This window comes from Chelon labrosus (assembly GCF_963514085.1).
Source record: "Chelon labrosus genome assembly, chromosome: 12".
Taxonomy (NCBI): Eukaryota; Metazoa; Chordata; class Actinopteri; order Mugiliformes; family Mugilidae; genus Chelon; species Chelon labrosus.
The window spans coordinates 23,526,707-23,545,725 of record NC_140345.1 but is presented as its reverse complement, the minus strand read 5'-3'; the positions used below and the strand labels follow the sequence as shown (position 1 = coordinate 23,545,725).

The following is a 19,019-nucleotide window of genomic DNA, read 5'->3' as shown; positions in this document are numbered from 1 at the left end:
GGTATCGATTAGCAACTGTGGTGACTGTTCTCCAAACTCGTTGGGTGTCTTTGTAGCTGCTTTATGTGTAATGTTTACATCAGAAGTCATACTTTAGGTTTTTACTAACCAGATGCAGGATCTTGTAGGGGCTGGACACTTTGGCTAGCGAAGCCAGTGTGCCTCTCTACCGAGCAATGAGGTAGCGGAGCAGCATTGATATTAGCTGGTGGTGGTTTCTTCCCTGGAGAATCTCTGAGTCTGTCCTGCTGCAGTTGACCTGCACTCCTCAACCTCTGTGTGGGGGGAGAGGACCCTTTGAGGCAAGGGAGGCCTGTCTGCCCTTTCCTCCAGCCAGGAGATGTTCTGGGCAAGCTTTTATCTGTCTTTTGTGGGGTTTCTGAAGGCCTATTGTTGGATGCTTGTGGGTTCAGTTCTCTAGGCTTGACTCCATTTTCAGTGAGGGTCTCTCTTACAGATCCACTCGTTGTGGTTGAAGAAGCAGCCATGTTATTATGCAATGCCGTTTTGTCTACAGAAGGCTTGAGTGCAGAGGCCTGCCCTGAACCCACAGACCTTCTAGCAGAGCTGAAAGACATACGAGGTCGAGGAATAGAGCTTCTTTTTGAGTCATTCCGGTTAGTTGGTGATAAAGAATTGGGAAGAGGTAATGCAGATGAGCTTTTGTTTGATAGTGTTGTTTCTGTTACGCCTTTCTCCATAGATTTTGTACTCGTAGGTGACTGTTGAGTCTCACTGTCCAGTGTCTGAGCTGAGTTCTCCCGTTTGTCAGGATATCCTGCCTGAGGGTTCCTCTGAGACCTGCTGAGACTGTCAGCCCAACCACTCAAGTCAAAGGTAGTATGTGCCACAGAGGCATCACTGCTGCCAGACAAATCAGTTGTCTTCAGGTATTTCTCCATGTCAAACACACTCATCTCTCCCACACAGGTACTTCTCTGCAGCGTGTCTAAGAAGGATCTTTGGTCTAGTTCCGGTTGGATCTATGTGGAAGGCAAAACAGTGTTTTTGATCCAAAACTAGATAATACATTGTGAAATCTTGTGAACATACTCTGTATTTTTGTTGTGCATCCAAATAACCAACTAAAAAAAAACATCCAGTAAAATAAAAAACTCCTTACATGTTCAGCTAAACTGGGTTCCACGGCAGATCCAACGGGTCTAGAGGACTGTTGTCGATTCCGCGCCCTACTCCTCTTGGACAACTCCATGATCATAGCAGCCAGCTGTGATGGGTCAGTGCTGATGGAGGCATCAGCAATGGCTGAGGCGATTGTACTAATACTAAGCATCAGATGACTGTTGTTACCGTCAGGAGACACAAAGCTTTGGTTTCCCATGCTCGACTCCAAGCACAAACCATCAGTGTGGTCAGGCACTGCAGATCTTCTAGCATGGTCCTGATGAGGACATTTTATAAGAAGTCATTATATGTCATCATGTCATTAAGCTATACATGTAACTTACATCCAAACTTCATACATATCCACATACCTCCTGTTCACAAGATTCAGGATCAGTGTCCCCTTTTGGTGACATCCTTTGACCTGGAGCTTCAAGAGTTTTGTCTAGGTCCTCTGCAAGGAGACGCCATCAGTCAGGAACACACAGCAAATTAACAAAAAACAGCAAAATGATTATTCAGCGTCAGCAACAGCACAAATATACCTGCACTGAGTGTTTTGTCTGCTTCGATGAGTTCCATAGTGTCATTGTGAGTAGAGGTGTCTCTACATGACAACTCTGGGGGATGAATCAGGGCAAACGGTTCCCTCTTCTCTGGAGAGGTAATGATGTAGCCAAAGGACGGCTGTAGGGGCACAGAATAAATTTTTGATTAATAATTAAATACAGGTCACAGTTTTTCTTCAGACAGACTTTAACAGCTAAGAAAAAATAAATTAAATCTCACTTTTACATATTCAAATTAAACAATCTAGTTCCTCCAAGAAACAAAAAGGTCTCATCTCCACATTTGAGAAAGTACATTTTTAATTTCTGCGGAGTATTTTTTTACTGACCCGTTTGATCACATCGGCATCATCGAGGCCCAAACAGCCCAGAGCTTCAGAGCGTTGTTCAAAAAACTGCCCTAAAGAAAGTCGGAGGTAGCTTTCATCTCCCTGCATGAACTGAGAGGAGACCTGGGAAGCCCTCATCAGGACGTGGCTGTTGGCGGGGACCTTCCAAGACGAGTCACTCTGAAAGGTGGCGTTGCTGCTGGCGGGTTCAATCTGCTCCTCCTGTGTGAACAGTGACCCAATAAACCACCACTGCAAGCGTTATGGGTATCTGTGGTGTTATACCACTGTCTGGGTGAAAACTCTATTCCGATTGGCTGCAGCGTGTCTATTACATCCCAATAAAGACACCTAAAAAGTGACTTAATTTCTTTCAAACTTATTTGGAGAATTTAGAGAACTGGAATGAAACATGAATTATAAACACACAGGAGAAATGGCACACTGACTTAACACCAGAACAGTTCAATCTTGTTAATACAAAGTTCAAACTTCCAAATAAATAAACGTTAACAGACAAATTGTCAGAAGTAGGCTACACTGCCCATTTGAACCCTAGTTATACCATAATTGGATAGACAGTGTACATTCTGTACCGTTATTCTAATGGTGTGCTACGACATGCAGTCTTATTGGGTTTGAATCTTGCTAGCACAATATTAGCTTTATGGCTTATGCAGTAGCTGAGCCAAAGGATACCTGCATGAATTGGTGCTCCTTTTCAAATTCCTCTTGATCCTTGACAATTTTTTCCAAAGCATTATCTGCAGGAAATATGGAAATACCATCATAAATGCGTATTTACTGTATTTTGTAAACAAAACTAAAAGAGCCATCTAGTTGTACATACTGGCAGGAACAAAGTCCTCTGTCTGAAACTGTGCCTCATTGTCTGCCATCTTCCCGTCGACCTCTTTCTCAAAGGAGGAGTAATATGCCAGGTCTGTCACCCACTTCCCTTCTTCATTCTGGTACACCACATTATGTGTGGCATCAGCGCCTGAAGAGACAAATTGAGAATTAATGTCAAAGCATATAATGATTGGGTTGTACATACAAAGGGAGAGTTACTTCCTATTTAAACATCATAGATCAAGACCACTGACCTTGCTGAAACTCTAACTCCAGGTTGTCAGGGCAATGGTTCCAACCATCATCTGAATCGTCTTGCTCCTGGTGAAAGCTCTGGGAGAAATACTTTGGTTCCAGTGAAGTAGACAGGGGATTGTTGCCGTCCTCACTGGTACTGTCTGAGGCCTCAGCAGCAGTCACGTCCCCACAGGGCCCTCCCCTCAAGCCCAAGGATGGCCTGGCACCATCAGACTCATCAACTCCATCATCATCACTCTTTTCATAACAATCTGGGAGCAGCACCTGGGATAGTGTTTAGTGACAAATGTATGTAACTGCATAAAATCTAAAATTGTGTACATTTCTTTTCAAAAAGAGTTAAACTTTGATATTGATACACCTGTAAGTTATTTTGGGTGCGTGTAGTCAATAATATAGTACCGTTGGATATCAGGTGATTTCCTTTTTACCTGGGAGAGATGAAAGCTCCCCTGGGTGCCTTGAAGAGAAAAGGCCGATAGGTTTGTTGTATCCTGAGGTCTCCTCAGTCCAGATCCACCCCTCAGGTAGACTGAGTCCAACAGACGGTCAACTGTAGGTCCAGAGTCTGTGCTCTCCATGGCATCCTGGCATTTGTATGAGAAAGAAAGAAGCATGATCTTAAAAAGGCCAGCATACCTGGTGGTGCTTTCACAGCTTTAATTACTTTCTAAACCCAGGAGGAAGTACTGAACAGCTTGTTGCTGTTGGTTGTGAAAATGTGAATCTCACAAGAATTGCTTCACAAAGAATAAAACCACTGGGATCAGTGGTCCTGGCGGTGTGTGCTGGCACATGACATTATTTTTACAATATCTGTTTCTGAGTATGGACGCCATCATGCAAATATGACACTGAATGAGATATCCTTTAAATAAATACAAACATTTACTAATTTAATCTGTCAGCAAGCATTACAATAATGCAGTTCAACGCAGTATACAACATGACGCATTTGCGCAATATTACATTCAAAAGTACATGGTGCGACAGCTCTCAAACATCTGTACTCACCAGTGCTTCTTGTCGGTCCAGGACCATGCTCCAGTTGACTGGAGAAAGTCTCTGAGATCCTGATGCCCCCACAGAGGAGCTGGCCTCTCCTGTTCCAACAGGACCAACGCGGTCACCCATCTGTTTAATATATGAAGAAACACATTATTATTCTATATTCTATAAATACAGTGCCAGATGCTCAATGTCAAGCAAGAAGATAAAGACTTCTGCATAGAAGATATTTTGGTTCATCATAGCAGGTAGGCAACAGGCGTATCCAACAACACTACAGCACTGCATTTCCTTATAACAACACACCCATTGATACTATTATAGATATTATTAAGTTGCAAGGCCCTTGCACAGTTAGCAGGCTTGCTTAATGTTATCAATTAGGAAAAATACTGATTATATTTGGGTCTTATAAGCGAAGTCAGCTGTGCTTGGGTTGGATCCCAGCACGTGGCCAATGTCAGCTTGTGTCAAGGTCTTAAATCTTGACAGGTGTCACAGGTGTCAAATGTAGACTCATCCACGCAGGATGAGGTCAATAAACACCAAGTACTCATTTGTTGTGTCACTCAGAAACACAAATGACAACGTCAATAGCACAATGACCTCTGAGAACATTCTGAGCAGAATCAATGCTGCTACTAGCAAATGATTATGCAGGACAGACACCAAGATTCAATCAGCTCAGTGAAGACAATCTGTCCTGAGGTATATTTGTCAGAGTTATCTAGTCTGAACAGTCTTAGTCATGTACTGACCGAGCTCTTTGGCTTTAAAGGAATCAATAGTGTAGAAATAACTAGTCACCCAGGAGTTAATGCTGATCCAGCATCTTGTTTTTCTCACAAATAGGGAAACAATACTAGCAACAAATCCAGGGTCATTGTGTCAGAGCTGATGATAACTTGGATAGCGATCTTACCTCTGCATGTCTGGGCACGCCGTTCCTTCCATGTCCAGGCAGATTATTCAGATCGTCGTCTTCATCTTCACCAACACTGCTACCCACAATTCCCAGCCCACGCAAGGCATCATATGTGGTCTGGACATTAGCGACCGGAAAAGGGATGGTCGAAACTCCCCCATCATTTCCGCTTTCCTCACTGCCACTGCTCCCGTCTCCACCTCCTCCATCCCCTGGTGTTGCACAGTAACACAAAACAAACCAGTGGTTACTCAGATAGTTGAAGAGAGACTTTCTCATCAAATCTTATGGAGCTGGTCCCTTGTTTCATTAGTATTCATAGACATTTATGTCAGTAAAGAAGAAAAAACTCCACACGCCAATAAGAATATATAACAGGCAGTGATAATATAAAATAAATCTCCACCTGTAACAGGAGGGTTGATGACTTGTCCTTCAGCAGATCGTCTGTGTTCAATTCCAGACAGAGATGGACCACCACGGCCACTGGAGGCCTCATCATCAGAACTGCCTCCTTCCAAGCCTGGCCTGAAACTGGGACGGTTACTTTCCCCAACCTGCACCAGCATGTAGATAAACATAGAAACACAAAATGAAACATGAAGTAGAATTCAGGCGTGGAATACATCTTTATCAGAATGAAGTTACAGGACACACAAAAAAAATAATAAAATCAGATCATTTTGTTATTCTGACCAGCTGTCTGGATGTGCTCGGTAGTAGACGTGTCCTAGCAGCAATACTATTCCTTCTCGCAGACTCCAGCTCATCCTCTGTGTCCTCGTCACTGGCTGGACAGGAGTCCATGCCTGTAGCAGCGAGGCGAACATCAGGCATCTGGAAGTTCTCCTGAGGAAATGACACACTGCTGTCAGCGTTCAAACTGAGAAAATTTGAACCAAAAATAAAAAAATAAAATACTGGTGCTGGGAAGCAGTGTGTATTTTAGAGACATAAATTGTGATGACTGTGAACTACTTTATGACTTTACGACTGGGATTTCTTTCTGCAGGTGTCTGGAGTTCCCCAGTTTTGTCTTACAATAAAAAGAGACTGTTTGAGCATGAGGTTGTTTTAAAACCCTTGAAATCAATTTACCGACATCATAAACATTTAACTCTGATTTCCATCGCTTCATTAGTACAAAGAATGCTGACACAGATTTTAAAAAACAATTATGTCAGACTAACTATAGGGGACATCAAAACTAAATCATGTTATGTGTACACATGCGAAGATTTTACAGATTTTTTTCTTCATGACTAATCAGATAGTCTGTCCATAACCAACATACTCTGACCTGAATATATGACTCAGATAAGTCAGTTTAAGACGGCCCCTAAAGAAGAACAGTGGTGCTCAACACATCAAACATTTTGGTGAATAATTACGCGAACATTGGCGCCGTTTATTATACCATTCTCCATGCAACCCAGCAGAAACAGCACATAGCCACAATGCGATACCAGTAAATATGCTTACCTGATCATAGTGGTCAAGGAACTGGTGCCTATAATGTTCTGGCTCGGTAGAACTTGGGTTTGATAAGTCATCAGCAGCGCCCAGCACTCCCTATGGCAATGAGAAAGCAGATTATGTGAATACACGTGGAATTTTGGTGTTTTAACTCAAATTTCTTGCCAACATATTGTGGCTTACTAGTTACAGGTCAGTGAAATTAGAGAGCAGCCCACAGGGTAGAGCAGTCTTACTGTTGCAGGAATCTCCTGGCCCTCCACTCTGCCTCTCTGCATTGCAGAAGGGACCAGCTTATTGAAGTACAGCTCCAGCTCATCATCAGGCAGGTTGTTTAGATCAATGTCATCATCTGGAGACCAAGTTGTTTAAACCGAGAAAGTGAGCTCCATCAATCACAAACAAAGCCCAAGCTTCTGTGCATATTGTGTCTGATTAAAATATAAAATAACCACGATACTAAAATCTTTAAATGATGCACGAGTAAAGTTCAGATAACGGAAGATAAAGCTGGGTCATACCAGTGATATCGCTGTTCATGCTGTCCACAGACATGAGCTTCTCATTTGCCAGGAAGCTTGAGTTACTGCCACTAAAATGGTCACTGTCCACTCCCTCACTCTGCACGTGGTCCTTGAAATCTGTAGCTGGTGAGGCCCGAGCCTGTACGGACAAACGAGAGGAATATAATGGAAGGGACCAGTTTGCAAGTTTGTTGAACATATAAAGGTAGTTTGACTGGAAATATATTTGTGCCTTTTACGCTTAATTAATGTTACATTGCAAAGTACTGAGAAAAAAGATTAAATGGTGGAAAGATGGTAACATATTAAGACAGAAATGAATGGAAAAAGACAAAAAAAAAAAAGAGGTTGCTGTGACTAACACAGAAAAAAATAGGAGCAAAACTAATATTGAGACAAATCTAATGGAATCAGGTTAACATGTATAAAAAGGAAATGTGAAGGTACCTTTATATCTGTGCTATCTTTATGTCCAAATTGGGCAAACGTCAGAAGGCCTGTTGACAGTTCTATTGTACACAAAAGAAGTCCATTAGTATTAGAGAGAATTGCTGGCATTTTCATATATATTATATATATTGTAAGTAGGAAGGGGTTAAAAATCACACCAAGTCAACTTTTAACTGTAAACCACAAAAAGATAAAACTGTACAAGGGTTGGACTGAGCCAGCAATACATACAGTCTGTGCAAAGAGCTCTGCCTCTAGGCCTAGACAGGAGCTAAAGCATTTACCTGTTCCAAATTCTGTGGGCCGACCGTACACCGAGCCTGTCTGCATGGGAAGAATACCCAGCATGGAGCCTTGGTTTCTGGATGCACTCTCATCCAGATTAATCTTCACCAGCATGTCCGAGAGGTGTTGGGCTGCGATAAAGTCGTCTGCGTTGTCCCTGTATGGCAAGCAGGAACAAGGACCACATAAAGAAATTAAAAATACAGAATAAACAATGACTAATATGTCTATTAGTAAGGTCAATTTTATTATTACAACCGTACCACATATTTGTCTCACTGGCTTTACAGTCTGTATAGCATAGCCTCTGTCCTTAGACCCTTGACTCAGGTAAGAGTTAGTTAAAAGTCCTTTAAAAAACAATCTTCATCTGGTTGACAATCCCTCTACCAGTATGGACAGACATAATAGATGTTGTGTATATGTATCTATCATAATTTCCAAAATTTCTTTCTATAATTCAAAATTCATCCCAGCAATAAATATATGCTTACCTGTATAACTAGCTCTGGACTTTAACATTCCCACATCCATGCTTTACTGTACCCTTATTGTAGGCTGGCTGGAAATCTCCCCCTGACTTTTCCAGGCAAACTTTCCACCATCACATCAGCGTATGGTGGATCTGTGCGTGTTCTTTTATGAATTTGAGTTTTTTTGTTTATCAGTGGTTTCTGTAGCATCTATCTTCCTCCATGCCTCTGCTCATTGTTCCTGTTTTTAATGGTTTATGAACTTCAGTAGAAATGTTTTTGTTTCTAGCTGTACTAAATGTACTCAAATAATAAGCTCAAATACGAGTTTATTTAACAACTGCGTGACCCATTTGAAGTTGGCTGCATGTACTACCGGCACCAAGAAAACACTCAAAGACAAACATTCTTAAGATCTGGAACGTAACATATTTCGATAGATTTGCGTCACACATGCGACACCCCAGAACCGAATCAGTACTGTGAACTACATATACTCACAAGTCGTCTTTGAAGCCAAGAGAAAACTTGGGATGCTCTCCCACAGATGATTGTGAGCCGACGTGCTGCAGCTCCCTGCCCTCCAGATATGACGCCTCAACTGGATCCCCTCTGTAAACAAGCACATAGCACTGCTTTCACAAAGGAACCGATTGTCAACGTTTGAAACAACTCTAGAAAAGGCAGATGCCACAAGAGAGCGTTGCATATCGTGTGTTCGTATGTCCCGTAGCAGCTAAAAAGCGACTCAGAGACACAGACAGCACTGGCACTCCGATTAATCAAATAGTCTGTGTGATGACTCAGATAACGATGCATGGGTGCAATTATAAAGAGACGCATCTGTCCAAATCAAGGCATTCTCCCACCTGTTGTCAGACACGGGTCTAATTTTAGCCACTGTAGAAGCAGCCACTGGCAGCCCCGGGCCTGAACCCAATGTCACATTCCCCAGCGAGCCACAGGCATTGGTGCTGTCCAGAGACTTGCAGAGGAAACTGGGGAAGGCTTCATCTTCCAACTTGTAAAAACTGTCTGCCATTTTTATTTTATTTTTTCTGTGAATGGAGCAGACTAACTGCCAAATGTGGCTTGGCTTCAGTTCAGGTGAAGGACCATCTGTAACGTATGGGAGAAATTAACAGAGTTACTTCTGAAAAGTCTGAAAACTGCACAGCACAATGGTAACAGGCATGGTTTCATTTCATTTGAGTGTCGATGCAGAAACGATCCGTTAGTTAATACATCCTTACAGCGGCGAAAACATGTGGTGAAATTAGGCTTTTCTGTTGTTTTCACGTACTTGTGTCGCAAATACACTTATAAAACTAAACGAGATAAACTAAGTAGCTGATTATGCTAGGTTAGCTAACTTTTTAAGCTAACTAGCTACTTGCTAAAAACAAGTGGGTTTGTCAAACTCCAAATTTGAGCTAGTCCACTATCTTTCGTCCATTAAGTTAGAGATAAGTTTTCCATTAAAGATAAATTACAAGCAGCAAATACAATTTAAGAAGTTACACCTGCCCACTAAGCCACTTCTTCTAAGACTATTGTGTTTCAGCAAAATAATTAAACCATAACGTAAACGTTAGTTGGACTTCAGCTCACATTCAGTGCTCCAGAAGCGGGCCGAGAGACAGCTGGTTCTTCCCCCAACCCGAGTTTTTGTCTTCAATAAAACTGGCTCAGACACGTTGCAAATGTAGTCAGGTCCCAAACGTAACTTCACAAACACTTACGCTTTTCATTGTTATTTTAAATCAGGCATATCAAACAAACCGTGCAACAGTTCTCGGCGAACCAAGCAGCGCCCAGCAGCCACAGGAAGCCCGCGTGAGCGTCATATTACGCGGGGCGGGACTTAGCAGATTTTAAACAGCTGTGATTGGCCGACGCAACTGCGGAGGGAGGAAATGGTCGACCGTGATAGGACGTGATTGCTGTCAATCAATTTAACTTTTTTGTATGGGTCAGTTTGGCAATCAGCCCGTTCATGTATCAGTCAGATGTTTGCCTTAACACGATGAATGAATGACACCCTCTGTATCTGAATATGACATTATTAACTACCGGTAAAGAAAAAACAGCTTGATACGTTTATAGGATTAAACATTTAGACTTTAGTAGTTTCAAGTTAGCTCTATATATTAAATGTTTTTTTGTTTAAAGGAGAAAAAGAAGTCAGATATGTGCTGGAGTTGCTGGCCAAGTGAGCATTTTATAGTATCATGTGTTCAACCAAGCAGCTGCAAGAAGGCTTTGGTTAGCAGACAGCTGCCTGCTGCGAGAACTGCCACCCATGCATTCCATGTTTTTTGAGTGAGCCACAAAATGAAATTATATCCATCCTGTCATAACAAAAGGACGTGGTGTTTTCTTTCATTTTAAAGTAAATAAAAAAAACTGTCTGGAGAATCACCCCAAATTCTCATGCAATCATTAACTGATCCCAGCGAGGAAATATTCACAAAATATCTGCAGAATTACCACGCACTGAGGGCAAATGTTCACACCAAAAGCAAGGAGTAAACAAAGATGCTCAAAGGAGCTATGGCAGTTTCTATTAGCTAGACCATTTTACCTCAAAGTGTTACAAATGACAGCGATGAAGTCTAGCTCCAGATTCAAAAACCCAAAAACCAGTGTGACAATGAATCATGTATTTCCAGAGGGAAGTTGTTTCACATGGTAGTCAGTCACCCATGAATGAATCCTATGTGTTTGTGTGAGGGAGAATATCCAAAAATAATATTTTCGTGCTCAGTTTAACTTCCAAGTGCAATTTGCAAAGTCTCCATGACCACACAGGGATAACAAACATGTCATCCGAAGCTACTAATGGTTGAAATAAATAAATAAATAATCTAATTTACCCTCAACATTACAACAAAACCAAAGCTCTTTTTTCATTTTAAAGCTTTAATTTTGAAAAGCTTTCCAGCCTAAATAAAGCATCACGCTAACAATTTCCAATACCTTTATATGATATGCACAGAAAAAGAACAAAGCATTGAGAAAACACAGAAAATTAAGTTCTTTATTAGAAATTAATGGCAGTTTTGTCACTTATCCTCACCCCCCAGCTACTCTATACACCATGTTAATATGCACACATTTAAAAAAATAAAATAAAATAAAAATCATTGCCCATCAGCTTCTGGTAAGGGCAGCAGCGATCTAGAGGAGAGTCTGTGAGGAAGAGCCTGTTGCTGAGGCTGAATGGAGTCAGCATCACAGTGCTCTATGAGGGAGGAGGGAGGCAGCAAGTGACCATACCTGGTCCCTGCTCTAGGGGGGTCCAGAGGTGGAAAGAAATACCTGAAGCAATGAGAAAAAAAAAAGGAGACGCAGACAACAAATATGTCGACAGGGGAGGGAGGAAAAAAGACAACAAAGGAATATACGGGGGGAAAACACATAAAAGGAAGATGAAATGAGAATTTTAGAGGAGAATGCATGTATGATGTAGAAACTAATAAAAGGGAGATAAGGATGGCAGGCAAGGTAGTGACAACTGTTTATTTTTAAACGGCGTATGTGAATTTCTGTCACATGAAGGGATTGAAACAAAGAGGAAGCTGTAGTACAGAAGCGTGCAGGTTTCATGGCAATAACGGAGGCTTTGAAAACAGTGATACGCAAGTGTTCGGCTGTAAAACTTTAAATGACACGAGCAAACGGTAGCCGATGCACAAGAGACATTAGTAATATGCAGGATGCTGGTATATCTTTGGAGAAGTCAGCTGCCGCAGGGGAGGAGCAAAGGGAGCTCTCTTGCCAATCCTGCATGCAACAAGCAGTACAATACCACATTACAACAACAAACCCCACTTCACATTCATTTTTGTCAACAGGTAACTGGAATGCAAGGAAACCTAGAGGTTATATCATCTTACACACTGCATTACAAAATCGGATTTGCTTGCAAAGTTATTCTGTGACAGAATGTCATACAGTACATAGATCTTGTGTTACTCAGGTTAGAGGTGAATTGAGAGTTAAGTTAAAAACAACAAGAAATACTGGAGTTTTGTTAAAGTCTGAGGTTATTAAAGTGAACCCAAATACAGCCACATACCATATCTAATAAAAAAGCGTTTGCTCAAACACCATTTGTTTTAATTTCTGCATCACTGAACATAAAACTGGCTCAGCTAGGAATTTATCACACCAAATTGTAAAGCGAGACCAACGTAACATCTGCTGCCATTAACAATCATGGAAGTACAGAAGTTAGTGAGTCAGCAAAGTTACTCAGACTAAACTGGCTGAATAAACAAAACCAGTGTTATCTCTTCGTTCAGAAGTTACGTTGTTGTGCTTTCGTAACTGTAAATGGCTGTATTCATGCTCACAGGGTATGTGTTTACAGTTGGTTAACAAGGTTCTTTCAAGCTGTCCTTCTGCTCGGCAAAGAGTTCGGCAATAGTTTTCCAAGGAAACATTTAGACTGATAAGATAAACTTTGCTGAGCTTTACTTGAATTCCTTGACTGAAAATGGAAATTCTCATGGATGATGTAGACTGAATCTAATCAAACGTCTTAGTATCACATAAGGATGTTACCTGGCAACGTAATGATACATCTCCAAAAATAGCTCTAATAATTGAAATAACGGCCACATATCAAATTCATATAAACAGATTTATTTGTCTTTTTTTTTCCTCCACTAAGAAAACAGTAAGCCCTTTACACTGACAATGCAAAGTTGAAACACAATTAAACCACTCATATAACATGGATCAGTACAAATCCAGAGGAAGTTACTTATAAAACAACACATCTGGCTCCACAGGCTCGACGCAGACAACCCGCACGCTAGAAGCCAAGCTCTTTCTTTGCATGAGTGCAGCATTGGGTCAGTGTGAGTCCAAGAAGTTTTGTCAGTGAGCAGCTGCAGGCCCGGTCAGTGTGTAAAAAAATGTTATCAGTTCTGACTGGCTCGGGTCACGCTGGGTGAGTGGCGTCAGACACACCACACCACCTACCTTCCTGCAGACATCCCGTTCAGGGCGTTCTGGGAGGTCTGAACGGAGGAGCCCACCACGGTGCTCATGGCTGTGGGCTGACCTGATGAACCTGTCAGCGGGCTGCCGTCTCCCTTCAGGATGCCTGTGCACTTCCAGTTGTCCATGTAGTTAGCTGCACAGAGACAGATGGTAGAGTCAGTGTTCATTTATTTCCCTATGCAAAGGTAAAAGAGCTGATGGAAGAATGTGACTTTTCAGTGTCATAGGTTTTCCGCTAGTTTTCCTTCTACCCCATTTTAAATTAGGCCCATATGCAAATGCTCAAAGCTTTGATGCATCACCACACTTCTATAAAGCAAGAAATTTACTTTTAAATGGTGCAGTGTAGGGAGCCACACGCCGGGCATACAAATGAGTCAGAATGCGTAGTTTTTGAAGCAGTTTCAGACAGACCCTGTGATTAGTATCGGCCAATAGTGCTTCCCGTGATCAGCCATCGGCATCAGAGCACCCCTAACATGATAATATGTCACACTTGTGCTCATAGCTTTCTATATTAACATATTTGGGCAAACACCACCACTACACACTGGACAATGGGCCGAGATGTGACATTTATAAACTCCAGGAGCCAAAACAGTCACAACTTACGAATTATTCTCATTAGTGGCAGGGTGTGAAATAACTAAGTAAGCAGAAAGTGTAACCACTGATAAAATGAATAGACCAATATTACAGAAAACTGCAGCTCAACCACAGTTAGTGTTATCTGTGTAACCACCAACAACAATCAAACATAGGAGGACCGTGAAGCTATTAGCCCGTGGGACAAGGGAAGGGGAAAGGAGGGAAGACCTGAGAGGAAATTCAACCAAGCTGTAAAGAAATTAAGAAGATGAGGAGAGGTTACAAGTAACAGAGTGACAATGAGAAAGCGAGAGAGAGTGAATCTGTGAGAGAAGGCAAGAGAGAGGAAACCTAATATAATGATAAAATGCTTCACTGTTGTCTGATCTCCAGACTGAGAACAGAACCCAACAAAAGCCTCCCACCTTTCCAGAGGCGCACACAGCCGTCATCCCCGGAGGAGGCCAGCAGGGTGCTGGTGATGTTCCAGCTCACGCGCCAAACCTGAGAATTATGGTTGTCAAACTGAGCCACAATCTGCACCTCGAACTTGGTGGGTCCTGAAGAAGAGCTCTCCTTCCTGTTAAGATATAGAGAATCTAATTAATATGTGTTCAATGTTTATGCAATTAGAGTGTAAATACGTTTCTGATTTATTACAAGGTAGGTGCAGGATGTCTGTGTGCACTATGAGAAAAAAAACAAAGTGGTTTACCTAGGAACAAGCTTAAATATTCTGACGTCTTTTGTTGCGATGGCGAGAACGTGGAAAGATCTTCCCAGGTTTGGAGCAAATGCAATGTCATGGACCGCATCGGTGACCGTCATCAGTGTCTCCGCTTTACCGTATTTCCTTTTAAACATCAGTGAAAAACAAATCAATTAAAGTTTTTGCTTATATTGGCATTTGGTAATATTACAGTAGAATATTCAGACAGTACTAAAAAAGGAATACCTACCTTGTGTTTTCATTATACTCATAGATCTGAACTTTTCCACCGTAGGCTACGTTGCTGTCGTCGCTCCCCACAGCAAACATTGGAGGATGGGCACGAGAGCTGGAGGGTAGGGAGAACACACACAAGATTACTTCAACATACTTTCAAAGCCACTGTATTATCTTGACAAGCTGCCGAGAGGTCACAGGTCATAGTTTTAAAGGTCAGAAAACAGAAAACCTTACATATAAAGAGGTCACGGTACAGAATGTCGTGAAGTTAGCACAGGCCTGCCAGAATCTTTGAAACTCCTCAGAGAAGTGAACACATCTAAGGTTTGGGAGTGTGTACAACTTGAGGAAATAATACAAGAACATCTGAACAGAAAATAGAGTAAATAATTAAACTAGCAACTTGCACGCTGCAAATGCAATTTTCACTTATTTCCTGCACAAAAGAGTGATATTTCAAGCTCTACTTCTTTTTGTGAGATTTGTGACCGTCATCAGTGTCTGCAGAATGAGACAGAGCGTGGAAATTCTAGGCAGTAAGTACCAATAAAACGGGCATTTTTCACAACAGACACTGGATTTGCTGGAGCAGGAAAAGCTTGTTCTACCAAACCAGATCTCAAGATTTTCAAACCTCTTACGCGAAAACTGCTGTCGGATTAAGAGCTCGACTGAGAAACATGAGCAAATTTCAAGCACACACATGTCCCCCAAGAATCAGATGCTATGACATCAGTCACTATGACAGCTTCCAGAGAAGGAAAACCTCTCGAGGCTACACTAGTAAATGACAGGAGCTCTCTGTAGCATTAATGCTGGTTTGTATGTTACTATGTGTGATATTCTGAATAAATTAATGTAAAGCTATAATATGAAACAGCTTTAATAGCCATGTATTATCCTCATCCTTTTTGTCAAAGTATCCAATTAATCTCTGCAGACGCTGCACGTACACCTTAACACAAGGTTGTCAGCCTGTTGATTGTTTACATTTGTCAGTTTTAAGCTTGCATTCCTGACAATTAACAAGCGTTATGTTTAGTTCAAGGGTCTTAGAAAGCGATAACGATGTGACAGTAAGCAGGCATGCACAGTACTGCCTTGAAGCAGCTAAAGAGAATTCTGTCCTAGTATCACTCGCATCTGTGCTTCTGTAACTCTCACATGTCAAAATATCTTTAGTTAAAGAGGCCTACAGCCTAGTATCACATGATGTGAATAATACTGGGTCATTTTATTACAGCTTCATGCTTTTAAAGTTGGACTGACAAAGATGTAGTATTCACACAGCACTGTTGGTGGCATAAAGACCACTGGTAGTAACTGTCGCTCAGAAGTGAGCATCTGTGATAACTGATCATCTGACCAGTTTAACAAAGATCCTAGATCTTAGCAGAAGTGCCATCTTAACATTTTTTTTCCTTCACTAAAAGGCTTAATTGACCAATTCTAATTTTGTGTGCATAAAAAATAAAGCCTGAACATTTGTTCTCGATGATGAGCGTATTCCACGAAGACACCATTAGATTCATCATATTATTCCAGACAGAGACTTTAAAAGTATGGGGCTTTTCATATTATATTCATATTCATATTATTGCAACTTAACAGTCACATTTATCTCCGTTTTGGTCTGGTTTATCAACAGTGACGGTATTATAATTGTCTTTACCATAGAGTACAGTGTCCTATGTAGAATTATATAGGATATGTTATATATTATACAAATAGAATTGCAACAATTAATCAATGAACTGACGTAAAGAACATGAATAACTGAACTGTAAACTATTTTGAGAATGCATGAATCATTTTAGCCATTTTTAAATGTAAAATTAATGACAGAAATGTGACCCTTTTATTGCACTGGAAATGTGGTATTTCACAGTTTTTCCCCATCCAAAATAAACCTGGAGACTAACCTGGAGGGGTTCCAAGAGATGCAGCTGCAGCTGAGCTTGCAGGAGATCTCGTGCTGCAGGGACCACTGACTCAGGTTCATCACATCGGGAGCCTCATAGATCCTCACCACTCCATCAGCAGAGCAGGTGGTCAGCATCAGACCCATGTGTTTAGGGGCAAACTTCACATCTGTCACCGAGGTCCTACTGTCCACTAGTGTGGTTCTCTTGATCTAAATGAGAAAAACATTAAATACTTGGTTCAGACCTAGTAGAAAGCAATATTATGGAAAAGTGACTACCACCACCAACTTAATCGACAACTACAGGAGAGTTTAATTTGTATTATACATGTATGTGTAGCATAATTGCGTCATAAACTATAATGCTGCAGGAGCGACTGAAATGAAGACGTGTCCTGCACTGACCCAGTGGCTCAGTCCCCTCTGCTTGTCATTGGACTCCCCTACGATCTCCTCCCAGACGGCAGCTGTTCTGTCAAACGAGCAGGATGCCAGAACCTGCCCGAATTCTGGATGAGCCCAGGTCACTCTCCACACTGATCCACTGTGTGTCTGCGCAGAAGACACAGTCAAATCACTGTATGTAATGAATGAGTTCAAGACATGCAGTAGTACATGCAAATATATAAGGAAACCATGCCACTAGAATATACTATAATGCAAAGTAGATGACTGATAACACTGCATTTTGCCAGGAGAGCCTTCTGGTTAAAACTGATGAAGCAGCAGCAGGTGGTTTACCTTCCAGCTAGCTGTGCATTGCCATTCTCCGTTTTCACTTTTGTCCCAAACCTGAGAGGAATAAAAATCATAATGTTAACAAACGTTGCTTCTATTTAGGAGTCTGTATACACATTTTTTCAACTAATAAACACAAAACACTCAATGTAAGTCTAGAACCTACTAAAAAAAAACTACACGTAGGTTTTGCTCCCAATGCATTTTAATGTTTGTCTACAAACTTTACAGTGTTTTAATTACACTACTGTGCAATCCGGCTTTTACCTCAAGCTAACCTAGCTTGTATGCTACATACACCACTGTTAGCTAACTTGCTACATTTAAGTGCAGCTGCCATGAACTAAATGTTGGAGTAACAAAACAAAAAAAACAACAACAAACACAGTAAGCAGCCGTATATTGTGTCCAACAGCAGTGTTGTAAACTAAGTCAATAAGTTCAAGCGTTCATGAGGCAATGCTAACAAGCTAGCCGCGACTGCTAACGCTAACATTAGCAAACTACTGTGATGTGTAGCTCACCTTGACACTTTGGTCACTGGAACAAGTTGCCATTCTCCGGCCGTGGAAGTCATAAGACACATCGTGAATTAAATCCTTGTGGTCCGCTGCGATGCTGCGCGCTACAAACATGATTCCGACAGCAAATATGCCAACAACACTAGCCACACTGGTTAGCTAGCAGCCGGGCCTGTCATGTGTCTCACTTGTGTCCGTGTGTGTTATGTTTGGCGGGTCCTCCTCGTAATGTGATCATCAGCGAGTGTGTGTAGTGCACCGGTGTTAGCCACAGAGGGGCGCATTCACACAGATTTTAAGGAGCTGAAGCGCAAATAGTGAAAAACAGTCAAACAAACAAACAAACATTTACATATTCACTTCACAGTAAGAAAGAAGGGTTTCAAAACGACAGAAATCCATTGCTACGAGGTCAAAATTAGTAAAGCTATACGTGCATTTGTGCAGCCTCTGATCAGTTGGGTTGCCAGGTTTGGTAGAATGTTACACTTTTGACCCTCGCATACTTGAAGTGTGGACAAAAGGTGCTGCAAAATATTAATTTTGTGCCGTGATATAAACTCTATACCGTAGACAAACAACAAAACAAAACGTTTTAAATGTAAATTAGACTTAGATACACTTTATTGATCCCCAAGGGAAATTTCTTGGTCAAAGTAGATCAGTTGCACATAAAAAAAAAAAAAACAACTCTTGTAAAACACCAGTAAAAAAGAAAAATAAGTGTAAGCTAGTTATAAACATGGTTGCATATGTACACGTCTACAAGAAACAGAAGCAGAAACAAATGTGACAATAATAATATATTAATAATTATTCATCCCAGCTGCCATCAGGCTGTACAACACCAGCCTGGGTCAATAGTAACTTTTTGCACAAATAAATCCGTTCTTTTGCACTGCATTTTTGCACAAAACCACTACCTCACCAACTCATAGTTTAAGCAATTACTTATTTGTAGAGTTTTATCCACCGTTGGCAAACTGTACATACAGAATGTCTTTATATTTCT

At 41.3% G+C, this 19,019-nt stretch overlaps 2 protein-coding genes across 5 annotated transcripts in view; both read right to left on the bottom strand.

The window, feature by feature from the left end:
• cep192 (centrosomal protein 192) overlaps positions 1-10,609 on the bottom strand; it is a 30,480-nt gene extending 19,871 nt beyond the window's left edge. For 2 of the 3 annotated variants that reach the window (XM_084557010.1, XM_084557012.1), the window contains exons 1-21: positions 9,886-10,609; positions 9,144-9,393; positions 8,776-8,886; positions 7,801-7,958; positions 7,514-7,575; positions 7,064-7,205; positions 6,779-6,894; positions 6,549-6,638; positions 5,763-5,915; positions 5,473-5,623; positions 5,064-5,278; positions 4,148-4,267; positions 3,565-3,720; positions 3,130-3,397; positions 2,874-3,023; positions 2,723-2,787; positions 2,024-2,245; positions 1,671-1,812; positions 1,497-1,579; positions 1,124-1,402; positions 110-983 (exon numbers count right to left, since the gene is read on the bottom strand). In XM_084557010.1, coding sequence (XP_084413136.1) covers positions 110-983; positions 1,124-1,402; positions 1,497-1,579; positions 1,671-1,812; positions 2,024-2,245; positions 2,723-2,787; positions 2,874-3,023; positions 3,130-3,397; positions 3,565-3,720; positions 4,148-4,267; positions 5,064-5,278; positions 5,473-5,623; positions 5,763-5,915; positions 6,549-6,638; positions 6,779-6,894; positions 7,064-7,205; positions 7,514-7,575; positions 7,801-7,958; positions 8,776-8,886; positions 9,144-9,316 — 3,730 coding nt within the window. In that variant the 5' untranslated portion in view covers positions 9,317-9,393; positions 9,886-10,609. Of the gene's footprint in view, positions 1-109; positions 984-1,123; positions 1,403-1,496; positions 1,580-1,670; positions 1,813-2,023; positions 2,246-2,722; positions 2,788-2,873; positions 3,024-3,129; positions 3,398-3,564; positions 3,721-4,147; positions 4,268-5,063; positions 5,279-5,472; positions 5,624-5,762; positions 5,916-6,548; positions 6,639-6,778; positions 6,895-7,063; positions 7,206-7,513; positions 7,576-7,800; positions 7,959-8,775; positions 8,887-9,143; positions 9,399-9,885 lie in introns of those variants that run through there. The other variant, XM_084557011.1, reaches the window with a different exon arrangement.
• A 705-nt stretch (positions 10,610-11,314) lies between these two features.
• On the bottom strand, positions 11,315-18,230 carry seh1l (SEH1-like). 2 transcript variants are annotated; one of them, XM_084556807.1, is made up of 9 exons: positions 18,011-18,230; positions 17,490-17,540; positions 17,154-17,300; positions 16,747-16,958; positions 14,835-14,933; positions 14,591-14,728; positions 14,301-14,455; positions 13,267-13,420; positions 11,315-11,595 (listed from the first exon to the last, which is right to left on the bottom strand). In XM_084556807.1, the coding sequence occupies exons 1-9, from the start codon at positions 18,119-18,121 to the stop codon at positions 11,418-11,420; spliced, it is 1,245 nt and encodes a 414-aa protein (XP_084412933.1). In that variant the 5' UTR covers positions 18,122-18,230; the 3' UTR covers positions 11,315-11,417. The 2 variants fall into 2 exon arrangements, with proteins under 2 accessions (XP_084412933.1, XP_084412934.1); XM_084556808.1 differs by having other exon boundaries at positions 11,556-12,060.
• Positions 18,231-19,019: the final 789 nt, after the last annotated feature.

Excerpts from the sequence above, each read along its gene's own strand:
- seh1l (XM_084556807.1), bottom strand. The coding sequence starts at position 18,121 with ATGTTTGTAGCGCGCAGCATCGCAGCGGACCACAAGGATTTAATTCAC. Across the intron at positions 17,301-17,489 it reads AATGCACAGCTAGCTGGAAG|ACACACAGTGGATCAGTGTG; the intron begins GTAAACCACCTG and ends TCTTCTGCGCAG. Across the intron at positions 13,421-14,300 it reads CTGTGTGCGCCTCTGGAAAG|CTAACTACATGGACAACTGG; the intron begins GTGGGAGGCTTT and ends GTCTCTGTGCAG.